The sequence below is a fragment of the Coregonus lavaretus genome (genome assembly GCF_964263955.1).
Source record: "Coregonus lavaretus genome assembly, chromosome: 19".
NCBI classification, from domain to species: domain Eukaryota; kingdom Metazoa; phylum Chordata; class Actinopteri; order Salmoniformes; family Salmonidae; genus Coregonus; species Coregonus lavaretus.
Genome location: NC_140006.1, coordinates 29571772 through 29592642, shown reverse-complemented (window position 1 = coordinate 29592642; position 20871 = coordinate 29571772). Strand labels below are relative to the sequence as shown.

The following is a 20871-nucleotide window of genomic DNA, read 5'->3' as shown; positions in this document are numbered from 1 at the left end:
AGGGGGGGGTTGGAATGTTTTTATTTTGTAACACTACAATGAGGATGTAAAAAAGAAGAAGAAGAAATCGGTTAACGAATTATTCCCATCTTGTAGCAAGCAGCAGAGTGTCAAGCCAAGCAACCAAGCCTTTTTCGCTATTGATTTCTTTTGATAATTCTGTATAAAGGGGAAATTGTAGGTCTGGTAGTTGGGATTGCAATTTGCAGCTCTCGTCTCTTCATTCTTCCCACTGCTCCATATTGTTGCTAACATCATTTATGCTGTCTCTAATGAGAGAGAATTATCAGGCTATTGTTGATTTACTGTGGCTGGGGCTGTGTCCCAAATGGCACTTTATTTCTTTTCCCAAATGGCACCCTAGAGACCTTGTTGAAAAGTAGTGCACTATAAAGGGAATAGGATGCCATTTGGAACGCACCCCAGTTAGAATGGAGCAGGGCCATTATCCATAGATCACTGGCCTCTGAAATGAATTCCATGTAGCAGTAAGACAGTCTGCTTTTAATGAATAACATAATGAATTTCCCTTCTTTAATATGTTTTTGTAAATGTAGTGCTTTTTCCATATGTAGCCTATTTGGTTGTAGGTTTATATGGTGTTTTAATTTAGCACTCTGTATATTGTTGGGCTTTCTTCCTAGCAATGTACTGTATCAAATGAAGTAGGCTATTTCACATCCCAATGTTTGCTTAGATGTATTGTTCTTGGCAGTGGATTAAGTGCTTGACAGGTTGTAGCTACTCGACTAGTCATTGGCTACGAGTCGCAGGTCCTATTGTTTGTAATGATGTCAAAAAAAATACAGTGGTTGGGTTACTGATTTTCAAAATATGTTATTTTATTCAATATGTTCCTAAATCATCTACATTTTGGGGAGCTTATCTATTTGTGGAGTGTATCTATTCAGTGCACTATTACACACAGATGATGGAACAAAAACATTATCTGATTTCTATCTGCAACATCGATGTGCATACCTATGTCCAACCAAACCATAAACATTTTTAGATAAGGAAAATGTGTGAAGTCTGAAAACATCCTCCCATCATGTAATCCTCTCTCTCTCTCTTTCCCCCCTCCCTCCCCCTCCCTACAGAGAAGCCAGATAAACCAGATCCCCACCAAGTACAGCACGGCCGAGTCCACCAAGTACATGATCCTGACGGTGGTGTCAATCCTGTGTATCGTGGCTGTGCTGCTGGCCTCCACCGTGGTCTACTGCCTCCGACACCGCTCTCACCACAAGCTCAAGGAGAAGCTCACCAACCTGGGAACAGACACAGGCAGCGATGCTACCTCCACCTATCAGGTAAGAGGATATATATCAGACATTAGTTAGTCTTTATTTCAATGTCCCAAATAGTACCCTATCCCTATGGGCCCTGGTCAAAATTAGTGTTCTATTTAGTGAATAGGGGACCAGTTGGGACTTACACAAAAAAAAATATAGATGACTTGATCTTCTTGGTCATTTTTTTTCATTGATAAAAACGGAGAATCACAGGGAATGTTAGATTGTTTTGAGTGTGTGTACACTTGTTAGTCTACTTGGATTGTATAATAGATAAAACATTTTGTGGTGTAATTTATGTCTGTATTTGACATGTTTCTTACTGTGGAGTAGTATATAGTTATTCCATTCCATTCTGAGTGTTTGGGAATTGGGAAAATGGAAAATGATATGAACCCAACAGGTTTGTGGGTGGCGTTGTCTGTTTGTGCTGGAAGTCATTTCAATTCCCCTCTAACTGGTGTAATTATCCAACGGCCTGCAAGTCCAGGTGTGAAATTCAATTTATAGAATCCAATATTAAGTGCCTTTTTAAGCAAAGAGTTCGATTTTAATTTCCGCCACTGACCTTTCGCCCTTATTTTTTAAATTAGAGCATTGATTTAAGAATGCCCATCTCTTTAGTACTTACATTTACAGTACTGTAGGTGCTTTTCTCAAGTCATTCTTATTTCAAAAAATAATACTAGTTTAGGGTATTTTACTTTTTAGTCATATAGCAGATACTCTTATCCAGAGTGACTTACAGTTAGTGCATTCATCTTATCATAGCTAGGTGGGAAAACCACAGACCTCAGTCATATTAAGTAAATGTTTTCTCAATAAAGTAGCTATCAGCAAAGTCAGTGGTAGGAGGAAAAGGCCAAGTGTTAGTCTTAGTTCATGAAAGGCAAGAGTGCTAGTTATGTTTTGGGGGGGGGGGTTCAGGGTGGGGGGATGAGGTGGGGTTTCTACTTTGAAATATGTATGTTTTACTGTGACATTATAGGATGTATTTCATATTAACCAACAAGGTGGCTGGATAGTTTTATTAGTCTTAAATCATTTTCATGATCCACTTACTGCTGGGCTCCTGCACATTTCCACTTAATTGATGTTTACTGGGCCTTTACACAATTCGAGTAGGAGTCAGTGGCTTTTCCTAATGCATTTACCACCTTGGCCATGCAACTAAAACACTCATATTTTAAATGTGTGTGTGTGTGTGTGTGTGTATGTGTGTGTAGCCCAGCACAAGGAAGCAGGGGACTCTTTAGAGCTACATGCAATTAAAGCAGACGGGTAGCAGCGGGCAGCCTGACTTCCGTACTACACACACTCACACACACACACACACAAACACACACATACATATATACATACACACACACACACACAAACACACATTCTCACAGTATCGCTGCATGCTAATGACCAAGGCCCTGGGTGTGTCTGTCTGAGGCCATGCTCACACACACACACAGACACACACACACATACACACACACACACGTCTATATGACTAACCTGTACCCCCGCACATTGACTCGGTTCCGGTACCCCATGTATAAAGCCTTATTAGTGTTATTTTAGTGTGTCACTTTTTTTTTTCTTTCGTTTATTTAGTAAATATTTTCTTAACTCTATTTTCTTAAAACTGCATTGTTGGTTAAGGGCTTGTAAGTAAGCATTTCATGGTAAGGTCTACACCTGTTGTATTCGGCGCATGTGACAAATAATATTTGATTTGGATTTGATATACCCCCACACACAACGCTCCCCTTGCGTCAGTGTCCAACCAGCTTACTGTTTATCACAGAATCCTCTGAGCCTTAGCTAGGTCTCCAAGTTGTCAGGCATATTTTCCTGTGTTATGAAAGTATGATGTTGACAATGAGATAGAGAGCTTGACTGACAGGCTGCCTGTTGTACCTGAGTGCTTGCTGTTGGCTTTCATCTGGGAGGGATATTGTGGATGATGCCTCTCTGTCAGTCTCCTTCTCCCTGGATAACCAAGAGAGACATGGGAACTGCCAGTCATACTGTTGAACAGTCTACTGAGGCTTATGTTATCCCTCCCTGGCCTTCCTCCTCTCTCCTCCTCCTCCTCCTCTCTCCTCCTCCTCTCTCCTCCTCCCTCTCACTCCTCTCTCTCTGCCCACCCAACCTCTCACCCTCTCACCCACCATCTCTCTCTCTCTCTTTCTCTCTCTCTCTCTCTGCCCACCCACCCTCTCACCCACCCTCTCTCTCGCGCGCCCGCTATTTCCTCTCTCTATCTCTCTATCCACCATATTGTGCCAGAGGGCCTTTGTATGTTTGTTTTAGCATGGGGGCAAAGTGGTGAGAAAGGCCCCTATATTTGTTGGAGGGCGTGCAAACACAGGCGCCCTGTGCTGTTGTAGCCTTGCTACCCTCTGCCACCCTCCCTATTAGCACTCTATTATAGATGGCCTGCATCCCAAATGGCACTCTATTCCCTATATAATGCACTACTTTTGGCCAGAGCCCTACGCGTAGCAGTACACTATATACGGAATTGCATTCCATTTGAGACGCAGCGATGGACTGGTGTTGGAGGCTCGCCCACACTGGTCACTCTTCACAGACACTCCCACTGCCCAGGGTGATGTATGGATGCTTCCCAAATGGTATTCTATTCCCTATTTAGTGCACTGCTTTTGACCAGAGCCCTATGGGAATAGGGTGCCATTTGAGACACATTTGGGAGTCATGTGACTCATAGGCCTCTTTTGTCTTTGTCTTTGTTATTATTTTATGTCAGGCCAGACTTTGTTTTGTGAGATAGCTAGTGCTTTCTGTATCATCTGAACCAAACGCATTGGAATACATTTCCATCATAAAACATTTTCTAAATTTCTACAACGTATGCTTTAACAAAACATCGGTGTTAAATTCCCGATTTTTGTGAAATATAAGATAACACATCCATAGCTTGTTTACAAAAATCATTTGGAAGCATGAATAATAAAACATAGTCTGTCTCTGGCTCACACTGGAGGACCGATGTATCTTTTCATGCAGGATTTTGTTTTCAACATTCCTCCATATCCTACAATACAACATGGTGATCAACCTTGTACAGTGGGGGAAAAAAGTATTTAGTCAGCCACCAATTGTGCAAGTTCTCCCACTTAAAAAGATGAGAGAGGCCTGTAATTTTCATCATAGGTACACGTCAACTATGACAGACAAAATGAGCTTTTTTTTTCTCCAGAAAATCACATTGTAGGATTTTTTATGGATTTATTTGCAAATTATGGTGGAAAATAAGTATTTGGTCAATAACAAACGTTTCTCAATACTTTGTTATATACCCTTTGTTGGCAATGACATAGGTCAAACGTTTTCTGTAAGTCTTCACAAGGTTTTCACACACTGTTGCTGGTATTTTGGCCCATTCCTCAATGCAGATCTCCTCTAGAGCAGTGATGTTTTGGGGCTGTCGCTGGGCAACACGGACTTTCAACTCCCTCCAAAGATTTTCTATGGGGTTGAGATCTGGAGACTGGCTAGGCCACTCCAGGACCTTGAAATGCTTCTTACGAAGCCACTCCTTCGTTGCCCGAGCGGTGTGTTCGGGATCATTGTCATGCTGAAAGACCCAGCCACGTTTCATCTTCAATGCCCTTGCTGATGGAAGGAGGTTTTCACTCAAAATCTCACGATACATGGCCCCATTCATTCTTTCCTTTACACGGATCAGTCGTCTTGGTCCCTTTGCAGAAAAACAGCCCCAAAGCATGATGTTTCCACCCCCATGCTTCACAGTAGGTATGGTGTTCTTTGGATGCAACTCAGCATTCTTTGTCCTCCAAACACGACGAGTTGAGTTTTTACCAAAAAGTTATATTTTGGTTTCATCTGACCATATGACATTCTCCCAATCCTCTTCTGGATCATCCAAATGCACTCTAGCAAACTTCAGACGGGCCTGGACATGTACTGGCTTAAGCAGGGGGACACTGCAGGTTTTGAGTCCCTGGCGGCGTAGTGTGTTACTGATGGTAGGCTTTGTTACTTTGGTCCCAGCTCTCTGCAGGTCATTCACTAGGTCCCCCCGTGTGGTTCTGGGATTTTTGCTCACCGTTCTTGTGATCATTTTGACCCCACGGGGTGAGATCTTGCGTGGAGCCCCAGATCGAGGGAGATTATCAGTGGTCTTGTACGTCTTCCATTTCCTAATAATTGCTCCCACAGTTGATTTCTTCAAACCAAGCTGCTTACCTATTGCAGATTCAGTCTTCCCAGCCTGGTGCAGGTCTACAATTTTGTTTCTGGTGTCCTTTGACAGCTCTTTGGTCTTGGCCATAGTGGAGTTTGGAGTGTGACTGTTTGAGGTTGTGGACAGGTGTCTTTTATACTGATAACAAGTTCAAACAGTTGCCATTAATACAGGTAACGAGTGGAGGACAGAGGAGCCTCTTAAAGAAGAAATTACAGGTCTGTGAGAGCCAGAAATCTTTCTTGTTTGTAGGTGACCAAATACTTATTTTCCACCATAATTGGCAAATAAATTCATTAAAAATCCTAAAATGTGATTTTCTGGAAAAAATAATCTCAATTTGTCTGTCATAGTTGACGTGTACCTATGATGAAAATTACAGGCCTCTCTCATCTTTTTAAGTGGGAGAACTTGCACAATTGGTGGCTGACTAAATACTTTTTTCCCCCACTGTACAGTATAACAGACTGATACCAGGGTTGCGCCTTAAATGGCACCCTATTCCCCCTTCGGCCCTGGTCAAAAGTAGTGCACTAAAAAAGGAATATGGTGCCATTTGGATCGCAAGAGGCATAACAGGGACCATAAATTGCTGATTAGTGTGTATAGATGAAAATCAATAACCCATAAATGAGGATACATCTGAACTGCATCTCAAATGGCACCCTATTCCCTATAAAGTGCACTACATTTGACCAGGCTCTGATCAAAAGTAATGCACTATATAGGAAATAGGGTACTATTTGGGACGCTGTTAATTTTTCCATTGCCTGGGCAGTGCCATACTAAAGCTGTAAATATGTGTTATTCAATGTCTGGTTAATTTGGGCTTTTTGCAGGCAGCTTATTGAATATCTCAGGAGAGGCCATTTTCATATGGGGCCTTTTCTATTAGGATATATCTGGTAACAACAAAGTTAGAGTTGTTTTAATGTGAATGTTAGAACCTGCGGTAATGGTGGGGCTGTCTGGCTGTCTGGCCATCTGGCTGTCTGGAATGGGGCTGTAGCAGGGAGGTGGGGGAGAGGCAGGCCCTCCCTGGGGGTTACTGGGACAGATAAGCGAGCTAGCTGGCAGACAGACAGGCAGGCAGATAAACGGTCAGGCAGGCAGGCAGACGGTCAGGCAGGCAGACTGACAGGCAGGCAGGCAGAAGGACAGGCAGGCAGGGAGGCACACGGACAGATTTTCATCAAATTTAGTGGTTATAAGCTACTAAACGTATAGCATGTTAATAGAAATATGACTAGCAGGATTCCTGAATTTTTCTATAACGTTGCAGATATTGAGTGTGCTTACACTGAAGCAGATTGTAACAACACCTTATATACTCTTACCAGTTAATGGTACTAAGTTTATGGTTGCTGGTAAAACAGAGACAGACCTAATTGCCGTGGTTATAGTTTAGACGACAGCCAATAGATCAATGTCACAGGGAAAATGAGGATTAGTGAGATAAGATATCAACTGTAATGGAGGGATGGTGACATGACTTGTGTTGTCACTCACAGCAAGTGTTAATCATGATCATCTCTCTCCTAATGACTGAAGCATGTGTAGCTAGACGTCCTCTGACATTAGCTAGGTTACATCACCAGCTGCATTAGATCACTGCTACCCCAACAGATATCCTCACTCAGCTGTGACTGAGAAAAATTATCATTTGAACTCAATGTCTTGGAGAAAATGTCATTCCATAGTCTGTCCCTGGCTCACACTGGAGGACAGATGTCTCTTTTGATGCAGGTTTTTGTTTTAAACATTCCTCCATATCCTACAATACAACATGGTGATCAACCATATACAGTATAACATACTGACACCAGGGTTGCGTCTTAAATGGCACCCTATTCCCTACATATTCCCCTTCGGCCCTGGTCGAAAGTAGTGCACTAAAAATGGAATATGGTGCCATTTGGAACGCAACCCAGATCATGAAGCAGAGAAAAATAATCATTTGAACACATTGTCTTGGAGAAAATGTAATAACTATTTCAGTATTCCTTAAATATTCCTCAAATAATATTTCAGTATTACTGAAATAGCAGGTTGAACCCATGCTGGAATACAAAATCCAACATCATGTAAGCTGATAGTATGCAAACTGTAAATGTTAATGTGCGCATTAGCAAATATTATATGACAGCAGTCAAACCCCCATTGATTGTGAATGTGCACTCCCAGAGGTAGTGTATAATAGTGACGTAACTTTAGCGACGGATGCCGTTTCCTTGGAGATGGTCATTAACATAGTCATTAACACTAAAACCGCCTGGACTTGACGCATTCAAGAAGCAGCCTATGACGCCTTAGGAACATCTACATTTTTAACAGCCTATTAATAATCAATTTAATGTATACCATAAAAATCCATTGTTTCTGTATAGGTAGGTCTTCAAAAACATTAGGATATGAAAAACATGTATTTCAAAACAACAGAATAAGTGTGTTTACTTTGTTACTGTGCTCATAGTCTGCCGTGTCCCTCCTTCTGCTCCTAGGAGCTGTGTCGTCAGCGGATGTCGGTCAAGCCGCCGGCGGAGCGTCCAGAGCCGATGCACAGTGTGTCGTCACGGCTCAACAGTGTGTCGTCCCAGTTCAGCGACGGGGGGCCCATGGTCAGCCCCTCGGCACGAAGCTCCACCTCCTCCTGGTCTGAGGAACCCGTCCACTCCAACATGGACATCTCCACTGGACACATGATCCTGGTAAACATCACTATACCCTTATAGCTGTCTGACTGTTTGTCTGTCTGTCTGTCTGTCTGTCTGTCTGTCTGTCTGTCTGTCTGTCTGTCTATCTATGTGTCTGTCTGTCTGTCTGTCTGTCTCTCTCTCTCCCATCTGTCTTTCTTTTTCTTTCTCTCTCTCGCACATAGTCTCTTTCTTCCTCTCCTCCTACTCCATCTCTCTCTTCGTTTCTATTCATCTCATTACAGCCACATTTCAATGAGCAGGCTTGTTCCACATGTCTTCTTTTCCCACAGATTAAAATATCCATTGATTCTGAATAACTGTCTACCATAATTGCAATACATAGCTATTCTTCACATAACCCTGTCCTCCTGCTCTGAGGCTACATGCACAATGATAGAAGGACCCTGGGATGTGTTCAATAGGCATGAAGCTCTTAATTGCCCTTGAGATTTACATATCGGGGCAATACATATCATATATATGAGACACACAGACATGAGCACGCACACACACACGCACACACCCACACACACAACGGTTGACCCTCTGTCTGGCTGGGCTATTCTGACTGACTGGCAGTGAGTGGAGCAGCAGTGTAACGTGAGAGAAAGCTCCGTGTGCTTCAGTACCTCGGACAGCTCCCTGGCAGCAGATAGCAACGTGCTGCTACTCAACTGAGCCCATTTTCAACGGTTTGGCCAAATTGTTTGTCCCGTCCTCCCACGTACGCCAGTTTAAATATGAGAATGAACTGGGCCACGAGGCCGTCATTGGAGAGATTCTGTTCAGTGTTCATGAGACTGGGGCTATGGTGGGTTAGTATATATAGGAGCCAGCTAGGGCAGGGAAGCAAAGGCAAATTACCCAGGAGGTGTGAGCCACGCTCCCTGTCTTCCCACTGCCGACTGTGCCCCTGGCCCCTCCCCCCGTCCTGCTTCATTACATACTGCAAGAGACTGGGGCAGATCCAGGGGCACGCCTCTCTCTTCTTCTGCAATGAATCCCCCCTCTCTCCTCTCTCCTCTCTCTCTCTCCTCCTCCCCCTCTCCTCTCTCTCCTCCTCCCCCTCTCCTCTTTCTCTCCTCCTCCCCCTCTCCTCTCTCTCTCCACCTCCCCCTCTCCTCTCTCTCTCCTCCTCCCCCTCTCCTCTCTCTCTCCTCCTCCCCCTCTCCTCTCTCTCTCCTCCTCCCCCTCTCCTCTCTCTCTCCTCCTCCCCCTCTCCTCTCTCTCCTCCTCCCCCTCTCCTCTCTCTCTCCTCCTCCCCCTCTCCCCCCTCTCTTCTCCCCCCACTCCCCTCTCTCTCTCTCCCTCCCCTCTCTTCTCTCCCCTCTTCCACTACTCTTCTCTCCAGCCCATTTTCATCTCCTCACAGGGGGTCCCTTTCTCACAGCTGAACTGTCTCTGTCTTAGATATTAACTACAACTACAGGCCAAATGCAGTCAACAACAACAACTGCTACTGTGATCCACCTGCCAGTAAAATCAACACTGAAGTCCATAATGCACTATATCATTATGCCCTCAAATGCCCTTTCTTAAAAGTGATTGTTCATCTAGCCACAGTAAATGTTCTGAGTAGTTTCCTCAGACATATCATATGACCAGAGTCAGACCAGCACTATTCTGAGCTCATATTGAGTTTTCATAAGCAGTACATAAAGACAGTACCAACAGTACAAGCTGCATACTTACAGTACAGTACATTGTAGAGTGATTAAAACTGTGGGGGTCAGAAAAAAGCATAATTGCTTACTAGGTTTCCCCCCCAAAAAACGTAATTGCCTTCTGTAAAGCTGCAAATCCCACATCATCATGATCCCCGACTGTTTTTAATTTGAGAAATGCCTTGCACTATCTTATCTATGTTAATGTATTACTTTTTCCCATGTGACTTGTTCAGAATATGACTTCATACAGAGACTTGGCTATGTCTTAAGCGGACTAACTTACTCTATATAAAAATCATATTATCTTGTCTTTTGTTGCTGGCCAGTAAGTGTTATAGATTATACTGCGTGGAGTCTATATAGATTAGGGGTTTGCGAAGCCGGCGAGTAGGAAGTTATTTTGAAGCTAGCTGAGTGTGAGGGGTGTGTGCCAAGTTGTAACTTGGAGTGTTGAATTATACCAAAATGTCGCAGGCACCATGTGTGTGCCATATATGAAGAAAGATGTTGTTTAATCACTTTAATACAGGACAGTGTCAGAGGAAAGCCTATCGGGAGCATTTATGTTGGAAAGCACAATATGTGTTCAGGAGCAGGTCTTAATCTTCCATGATACCCCCTATTCCATGTCTGCGTCCCAAATGACACCATATTCCCTTTATAATGCATTCCTTTTGATGGGCTCTGGTCAAAAGTAGTGCCATCTGGGACACATCCCATATAAACTTAATCCAGGATTTAAAAAACTGTGCCTTATTAGAACCATGTGATACTGTAGGTACCTCACTGTACTGTGTAAGCTGCAATTGTACACTAGTTCCCTTCCCTTTCCTGGCATCTCCATGTGTGCGTCCGAAATGGCTCCCTATTCCCTGTTTAGTGCACTCCTTTTGATGGGTTCTGGTCAGAATTAGTGCATTACACTCCTTTTGTGACACACCCCATCAGTGTAAAACCAAACAGCTTATATGTGCAAATGGCCTTCTCTCACCCAGGTGCTGTAGTCTAGTTCATTATGAGGCTCTAGCCCTGCCTCGACGTCATTGACAGCTCTGAGCAGCCCTGAGACGAGGGCTAGTTCCTCATCTAGCGTTATTTCATTCTGATTTTATTGAGCACCTTTGGCAGCTGTAAACCCAGCAGTAAGGGGATTAGCCAGTGTTTGCCTGACACATGGTGATCTCAGCACCTCCAGATTGGATTGGAATAATCCCTTTACACAGTACAAAACCCCATTACTCTGGCATTAGCACAGAGGAGAGTGTGTCTCTCTGATGCCCTGGCAGGTAGGGCTGGTGGAGGAGGAGGGGGGATGCAGGAGTAGAGGAGAGGAGGTGGAGGAGGAGGGGGGATGCAGGGGTTGAGGAGGGGAGGTGGAGGAGGAGGGGGGATGCAGGGGTAGAGGAGGTGGAGGAGGAGGGGGGATGCAGGGGTAGAGGAGAGGAGGTGGAGGAGGAGGGGGGATGCAGGGGTAGAGGAGGTGGAGGAGGAGGGGGGATGCAGGAGTAGAGGAGAGGAGGTGGAGGAGGAGGGGGGATGCAGGGGTAGAGGAGGTGGAGGAGGAGGGGGGATGCAGGAGTAGAGGAGAGGAGGTGGAGGAGGAGGGGGGATGCAGGAGTAGAGGAGAGGAGGTGGAGGAGGAGGGGGGATGCAGGGGTAGAGGAGGTGGAGGAGGAGGGGGGATGCAGGAGTAGAGGAGAGGAGGTGGAGGAAGAGGGGGGATGCAGGGGTAGAGGAGGTGGAGGAGGAGGGGGGATGCAGGAGTAGAGGAGAGGAGGTGGAGGAGGAGGGGGGATGCAGGGGTAGAGGAGGGGAGGTGGAGGAGGAGGTATTTGGGATGGAGATAAGTGCAGAATGAAGCTGCTATTCGATAAGGGGCTGAATCAAGGAAGGGCGACGGATTCGTGCCCTGCTAAAAAATGTCGCCCGTTTCCCAGACTGTGTTCAGTGTTTTCAGCACATAATGTAATAAGTGTTGATATGATATGGAGACCGAGGCCAAAATTGCACCCTATTCTCTAGTGCACTACTTTTGACCAGGGTCCATACGGCTCTGGTCAAAAGTAGCGCACTATACCCTGTTAAGAGAAAGTCTATTAAGCCTCTTTGAGTAATGAACATGAATCCAGATTATGTCCCCCCCCCCCATTTGTAACCTTCTGTTATTAATAGAATGACATTAGGGCTGTGTCCTAAATGGCAGCCTATTACCTACTGTATATAGTGTACTACTTTTGATCAGATCCCTATGGGTAGTATGTTAGTAGTGTACTACATAGGGAATAGGGAGTCATTTATGACGCAGACATGGAGTCCGTTTTAGGAGACTATTTTATTTAATTAATACAAATTCTAATAGTTCACCTAATTTAAGTTTATGTGACAAAACAAGCAATGTAGAGAATCATTGTACCATCTAAAGTGTTGTGAAATATATTTTCAATAACCAAAAATATTGTATTTTGAGCTGTTTGAAACTGGTGTACCAAATCGAAAGTACAGTGGGGAAAAAAAGTATTTAGTCAGCCACCAATTGTGCAAGTTCTCCCACTTAAAAAGATGAGAGAGGCCTTTAATTTTCACCATAGGTACATGTCAACTATACAAAATGAGAATATTTTTTCCTGAAAATCACATTGTAGGATTTTTAATGAATTTATTTGCAAATTATGGTGGAAAATAAGTATGTGGTCAATAACAAACGTTTCTCAATACTTTGTTATATACCCTTTGTTGGCAATGACACAGGTCAAACGTTTTCTGTAAGTCTTCACAAGGTTTTCACACACTGTTGCTGGTATTTTGGCCCATTCCTCCATGCAGATCTCCTCTAGAGTAGAGATGTTTTGGGGCTGTCGCTGGGCAACACGGACTTTCAACTCCCTCCAAAGATTTTCTATGGGGTTGAGATCTGGAGACTGGCTAGGCCACTCCAGGACCTTGAAATGCTTCTTACGAAGCCACTCCTTCGTTGCCTGGGCGGTGTGTTTGGGATCATTGTCATGCTGAAAGACCCAGCCACGTTTCATCTTCAATGCCCTTGCTGATGGAAGGAGGTTTTCACTCAAAATCTCACGATACATGGCCCCATTCATTCTTTCCTTTACACGGATCAGTCGTCCTGGTCCCTTTGCAGAAAAACAACCCCAAAGCATGATGTTTCCACCCCCATGCTTCACAGTAGGTATGGTGTTCTTTGGATGCAACTCAGCATTCTTTGTCCTCCAAACACGACGAGTTGAGTTTTTACCAAAAAGTTATATTTTGGTTTCATCTGACCATATGACATTCTCCCAATCCTCTTCTGGATCATCCAAATGCACTCTAGCAAACTTCAGACGGACCTGGACATGTACTGGCTTAAGCAGGGGGACACGTCTGGCACTGCAGGATTTGAGTCCCGGCATAGTGTGTTACTGATGGTAGGCTTTGTTACTTTGGTCCCAGCTCTCTGCAGGTCATTCACTAGGTCCCCCCGTGTAGTTCTGGGATTTTTGCTCACCGTTCTTGTGATCATTTTGACCCCACGGGGTGAGATCTTGCGTGGAGCCCCAGATCGAGGGAGATTATCAGTGGTCTTGTATGTCTTCCATTTCCTAATAATTGCTCCCACAGTTGATTTCTTCAAACCAAGCTGCTTACCTATTGCAGATTCAGTCTTCCCAGCCTGGTGCAGGTCTACAATTTTGTTTCTGGTGTCCTTTGACAGCTCTTTGGTCTTGGCCATAGTGGGGTTTGGAGTGTGACTGTTTGAGGTTGTGGACAGGTGTCTTTTATACTGATAACAAGTTCAAACAGGTGCCATTAATACAGGTAACGAGTGGAGGACAGAGGAGCCTCTTAAAGAAGAAGTTACAGGTCTGTGAGAGCCAGAAATCATGCTTGTTTGTAGGTGACCAAATACTTATTTTCCACCATAATTTGCAAATAAATTCATTAATGTGATTTTCTGGAGAAAAAAATTCTCAATTTGTCTGTCATAGTTGACGTGTACCTATGATGAAAATTACAGGCCTCTCTCATCTTTTTAAGTGGGAGAACTTGCACAATTGGTGGCTGACTAAATACAAATTTTCCCCACTGTAAAAGGCACAAAAACGAAACTTAAGATCGGGAAGCATAGAAAAGCGCACATAGAAAATATCTACCGCTTCTTAGACTTGTTTTCAATGAGAATGACAGATTTATTACTCACATTTATATGTGAATTTGGTCTGGTCACCCAAAAAGTTACATATTGCAGCTTTAAAGAGACATTCCTGGTGATTGTTTCCTGCCTGTTTGTGTATGGACCCTGGATAATCATTGATGTCCAACAACCATCTCAGCCCAACTGTCCTCTATCAACAGAGAGGAACAATAGCTAGCCTACCCTGTTGGCCCCCATGCTAAAACATGCTAGGTTTCACATTTAGCTTTGACAATCTCATTAGCGACAGTTAATCAAAGTCAGTGCTCCTGACTTAATGATGAATACAGTATGAGAGGTAATGGGCTCGGTTGAATAGCTTATCATTTAGAGGGAACTATTCCTGTTCCTGACTACAGATGTAGGATCTTAATTTGAGCCAGTTTGCTACACCAGGAAAATAATCGTGCAGCAACAGGAAATGTTAATTATTATGTGGATTATAATTAAAGATGTGCTATGCAGAAATCGCTCTGCCATTTCCTGTTTGCTAAAATTCTAATTGTTCACTTAATTTCAGTTTGTGACAAAAGTATCATTGTACCATCTAAAATGGTAAAATATATATTTCTATAATCAAAAATATTTTATTTTTGGCTTGTTTGAAGCTGGTGTACAAAACTGAAAGTAAAATATTAAAAAAAGAAAAGATTGTGAAACATAGAAATAGTGCACATAAAACCTACCACTTCTTAGACTTGCTTTCAATGAGAATAACAGATCTATAACACACATTTCTCTGTGAATTTGGTAGGGTTGCCCAAAAACGTACATATTGCAGCTTTAATGGACATTTTTGTAGGGGTTGATACATTTTTCGGTAGGGCAAATCAAGTCAAATTTCAAAGTGGAAATGACTAAGTATAGAAGCCTTTTTAAACAAAAAACACAGTACAAGATTGCATATCCTGCTGTGCAAGAAATTTCTCAGCAACAAAAGAGTGATCAGATTTAGATCCTACATCTGTACGGCTAGGACTACATAGAGACCATAGATAATAGAGACCATAAACAACAATAATAAAGACCTCGGAACCAAATGCCACAACACATTAGCATTATTATTCATATAATTATAAGAACATTTCTACTGGCTCATCTTTACTCCTGTTGAATTAAGAATATTCTATTTTGAGTCCTTGTTGTTTGTATAGCTTGTTGGTCAGGTCATTATTGTCAAAGAGAATGTGTTCTCAATTTACTTACCTGGATAAGATATTATCTTTCCTCGACCTACCTTGTCTTACATTGAGGAGGAATACACACCAACTGACAAACATGATGGGTACAACTATAGTTATTGAATGCATATTGACTCCGTCTTCTCTTTCCTCGCTAGTCTTACATGGAGGATCACCTGAAGAACAAGAATCGTCTGGAGAAGGAGTGGGAGGCTCTGTGTGCCTACCAGGCTGAGCCCAATGCCTCCACTACAGGCCTGGGTGCCGGGAACACCAAGAAGAACCGCTCCAATGCTGTGGTGGCCTGTAAGTTATCATCCTTCCGTATTCTTCCATGTTTATTGGATAGAGAGGAAAGGTAGACGAGTGTGTGCTGAAAGAGCAGTGAATGGGATTTGAACCTATGGTCACAGCAGTACATCAGGCAGCAGCTTAGACCACTAGATCACCCCAGGTCACAAGGCCTGTAAGTTCTCCTCCTGTTCTCTATACGTTGACCTTACAGAGCCTTACCTTCTTAATGCACTTGGATTTGTCCCTGCATTATAGGTGACTGACCTCTGAGTTAAAATACTGTTCTAAAATGCTCTTAGATATCATGTTACTGTCAATTGTACCCATCTTAGACTATTTCAAATTATAAGATATATGGAGCAGGTTTGCTTTTGGTTCGAGGTTATGTTTGAGAGTGTTTTGAGTATTTGAGCATTCCAGTGCAGGCAGGCCGGGCAGGGTGATGAGTCCTTGTAGAGGAGGTTGAGTTGGTGCGATAAATTCCTCCATTTATATTTCAGATGATCACTCAAGAATAACCTTGAAGGTTGAAAACAGCCACAGCAATTCAGATTACATCAATGCCAGCCCAATCGTAAGTACCTTTTCAGTATACTAAACTCTACTTTATAGTGTTGTGTGCTGTACTGACAGTCCCACAGGGATTTAGAACGAACAAAAGCAAAGCAGTGCTTTACAATATACAATTTGATGCAACAGGTTGCTTAGCTTTAGTAAGATACATTGTATTGCTTATGCACACTGTGTTTCATGCGTTGAATATTAATGATTGTTTTATAAGAAATAATGAGTGAATATTCACATGGGGAAGGGGTGGGGAAGGGTACCACGCATGATTCACCCTATTCACCCCCATTTTGAAAGAACAGTTGATCTTTCACTATTATTGACCTTGAATTATGTTAATGTAGACTGTTTACTGTTTGGCACAGCTATGCAGTTCAGTTTTGTTGTGCTTTGATGTTGCCTATATACACTGAGTGTACAAAACATTAAGAACACCTGCTCTTTCCATGACATAGACTGTCCAGGTGAAAGCTATGATCCCTTATTGATGTCACTTCAATCAGTGTAGATTTTTAAATGTTTATTTAACCTTTATTTTAACAGGGAAGACATATTGAGACTTACAGTAGGTCTCTTTTGCAAATGCGCCCTGTATAATACAACATAAATATACACATTATACCCCAAATAAATAAATACATACATATATATATATATATATATATATATACTGTACACAGGAGGTTGGTGGCACCTTAATTGGGGAGGACGGGCTAGTGGTAATGGCTGGAACAGAATAAGTGGAATGGTATCATTCCAATCACTACGTTCCAGCCATTATTATGAGCCATCCTCCCCTCAGCAGCCTCCTGTGATACTGTATATATACATTACATGACCAAAGGTATGTGGACAGTTGCTCGTCGATCATTTCATTCCAAAATCATGGGCATTAATATGGAGTTGGTCCCCCCTTTGCTGCTATAACAGTCTCCACTCTTCTGGGAAGGCTTACCATTAGATGTTGGAACATTAATGCAGGGACTTGCTTCAATTCAGCCACAAGAGCATAAGTGAGGTCGGTCACTAATGTTGGGCGATTAGGCCTGGCTCGCAGTCGGCGTTCCAATTCATCCCAAAGGTGTTCGATGGGGTTGAAGTCAGGGCTCTGTGCAGGCCAGTCAAGTTCTTCCACACCGATCTCGACAAACCATTTCTGTATGGACCTCGCTTTATGCACGGGGGCATTGTCATGCTGAAACAGGAAAGGGCCTTCCCCAAACCTTTTCCACAAAGTTGGAAGCACAGAATCGTCTAGAATGTCATTGTATGCTGTTGCGTTAAGATTTCCCTTCACTGGAACTAAGGGGCCTAGGCCGAACGATGAAAAACAGCCCCAGACCATTAAACTTTACAGTTGGCACTATGCATTTGGGCAGGTAGTGTTCTCCTGGCATCCGCCAAACCCAGATTCGTCCGTCGGACTGCCAGATGGTGAAGCATGATTTATCACTCCAGAGAACGCGTTTCCACTGCTCCAGAGTCCAATGGCGGCGAGCTTTACACCACTCCAGCCGACGCTTGGCATTGCGCATGGTGATCTTAGGCTTGTGTGCCGCTGCTCGGCCATGGAAACCATGGAAACCCGAACAGTTCTTGTGCTGACGTTGCTTCCAGAGGACTCAGTAGTGAGTGTTGCAACCGAGGACAGACGATTTTTACGCGCTACGCGCTATGTGCTTCAGCACTCAGCGGTCCCGTTCTGTGAACTTGTGTGGCTTACCACTTCGCGGCTGAGCCGTTGTTACTCCTAGACGTTTCCACTTCACAATAACTGACTTGTTGGAAAGGTGGCATTCTATGACGGTGCCACGTTGAAAGTCACTGAGCTCTTCAGTAAGGTTAATCTACTACCAATGTTTGTCTATGGAGATTGCATGGCTGTGTGCTCGATTTCATACACCTGTCAGCAATGGGTGTGGCTGAAATAGCCAAATCCACTAATTTGAAGGGGTGTCCACATACTTTTGTGCGCAAAGCTGTCATCAAGGCAAAGGATGGCTATTTGAAGAATATATTTTTATTTGTTTAACACTTTTCTGGTTACTACATGATTTCATATGTGTTATTTCATAGTGTTGATGTCGTCACTATTATTCTACAATGTAGAAAATAGTCAAAATAAAGAAAAACCATGGAATGAGTAGGTGTGTCCAAACTTTTGACTGGTATTTTAACACATTAAAATACAAAAACATAGTCATGGGAAGCACAAAATAAAACATCACAAATCACCCAGATAAACAGTTACATTCCTCCACAAATAAGTCCTCAATCAATACTTTAAATTGCCCGAATGACACCAGAACATCAAGATTAAATGTGTTTAGAATTTTGTTCCAGCAATACGGTGCATTAAAACTAAAAGCAGATTTACCTAGCTCGTTGGAGACCCTAGGAAGCTCAAGAGTTAACCAATCCTGTGAACGGATTAGGCAACTCAGGTGTCTATACTTCAACAGCAAAGTTAGATAAGATGGACGTTTATGAAGTAGGGCCTTGTAAACAAAAATGAGTAATGTAGAGATCTATGGGTCTTTAGTGAAGTCCAGCCAACCTTTTGATATGGAATGCAGTGATGAGTATCAAAACTGTCCCCTGTAACAAAACGAAGGGCACTATGGTAGATGGCGATAATTATTAAGATCACTACTATCCCTGCACTTGTGGAGTGGCAGCACAAGAGCTGATTTCCATACTTTTGGAATATTTCCTGATAACAATAACATTTGGGTTATTTAGTTATTTGGGTTATTGAGACAACAATGATGGGGGCTGCACACTTAAGCAGACCAGGATCCAATTGGTCGACCCCTGTGGATTTCTTGTTGCCTATTGCTAGCAAAGCATTCAGGACTTATTTTTCTGTAAATAGCCTAAAAGAAAAGCTTTAACTATCATTTCTCTGATCATTCAGCAAGTCATTCAGCATGTTTCCCCTATCAGCATCCTGCCCAATATCATTGTGAATAGGTTTAGAAGTTATTTCAAAGAGATAGCCCGCTGAAATAAAATGGTGATGAAATGCATCAATGATGGTATTTCTTTCCATAATAAGGCCAGTGTCTGAATGAATTTGTTGTGGCAGAGAGGAGGAAGTAGAACCCTTCAGGGATTTGACAGTTTTCCAGAATTTAGCCGGGTTCAATTACAATCTGAAAGAGTGGTTACATAATAATCAGATTTAGCCTTTCTGATTTGTCATACACAATGATTCTTCAGTTGCTTAAAAGCTTGCCAGTCCGGGCCTAAGCCTGTGTTCCTGGCCTTGACCCAAGCATCGTCTCTTTTATGAATGACTTCTGATAAAGAGTGTACCAGGCATTTGATCTACCTTTAACCCTTAATTTTCTGAAGGGGGCATTTGATCTACCTTTAACCCTTAATTTTCTAAAGGGAGCATGATTATCCACAATAGTATTGAAGACATCTGCAAAAAGGCTAAAAGATAAAATCAGGTTCAGGGATAGCGGAAATAAAATCAAGGTCACAAAAATAAAGAATATGTAAAAAAAAAAAAGCCTGTTCACTGAAGTTTTTAATGTTCCTCTTTGTGATAACACGAGGCTTAGATTTTGTATTCTCACATCTCTAACACAAACAACTGGGCAATGGTCACTAATGTCTTGAGCAATGACACCAGTAGAAACATATTCCTCTGGTTTATTCATTAAAATGAGATCAATCAGAGTTGACTTTGAAGGATCTTTAGGGTTGGGCCGTGTAGGCTTAGTCACCAGCTGGGTTAGGTTTAGATCATTACACGTCTTTTAGATTGTCTGAAGCCTGCATTTCCCAATCATAATTTGGGTCACCCAGGATAATAACTTTGGATTTAATAAAAGAATACAACAAACTAGTTAACTCCTCGAGTGCACAAAGGTTAGCCGAGGGAGCCTTTACCCCAGACAAAGGCTTAAATATAGTAGCTAAAGATTTTTGGCAAGGGAAATGGATTTCAGTAAAGAGACAGAGAAATTATTTTTAATAAGAATGTCCACTCCACCACCTCTACCCTGTCTGTCAGCTCTGAACCCATTATAACACTCAATATTAAAATCCAGAGTCCAGAATGTCCCCAGAGATCCAAGTTTCAGCCAATACTAGAAAGTCCGAATTCGTCTGCATAGCCCAGATCTTGATGTAATGAAGTTTAACTCAATATTAGGAAGGTGATCTTAAAGTTTTGCACACTCACTTAAAAATCCTTCTATAACCTGTCTCCTCCCCTTCATCTACACTGATTGAAGTGGATTTAACAAGTGACATCTTTAAGGGATCATAGCTTTCACCTGGATTCACATGGCAATCTATGTCATGGAAAGAGCAGATGTTCCTAATGTTTTGTACACTTAGTGTATATATTCATGTTTAGTTGATTCCATGTAAGCCTACACATTGGCAGCAGGGAATCAAGATGGGAGCTGATGCAATTATTTATACCGTTTATACCGGTGCATTTTTAAAGGCTAAATCAGGAGTTTAAAGACACACTCCGGCTATTTTTGAACTATTTTTGAACTTTCCCCACTGAGAAATGACAACTAGTGTATAAATAGGGTAATTTACACACACTTAAGCGTCAAACAATACATTTTGTGCAAAAGTATTTTTTTACTCAACTGTGGATGTCCAAGGACCAAACATTTGTAAGAAAGAGAGAAATAAGAGCCATGTGAATTCAGTAACTGAGCATACCCATTTGACAAAGGTGGTAAAATCAAATAGATGCAGTTATCTTCCCCTGGAGGCAGATA

At 42.6% G+C, this 20871-nt stretch overlaps 1 protein-coding gene across 1 annotated transcript in view; it reads left to right on the top strand.

Moving 5' to 3' along the window:
• Positions 1 to 20871, top strand: part of LOC311146689 (receptor-type tyrosine-protein phosphatase N2-like) — a 194284-nt gene that overhangs the window by 153965 nt on the left and 19448 nt on the right. Inside the window, exons 15-18 of the mRNA XM_084183223.1 lie at positions 1101 to 1313; positions 8022 to 8228; positions 15412 to 15559; positions 16048 to 16121. Of these exons, the coding sequence (XP_084039349.1) occupies positions 1101 to 1313; positions 8022 to 8228; positions 15412 to 15559; positions 16048 to 16121 (642 nt within the window). The remainder of the gene's footprint in view (positions 1 to 1100; positions 1314 to 8021; positions 8229 to 15411; positions 15560 to 16047; positions 16122 to 20871) is intronic.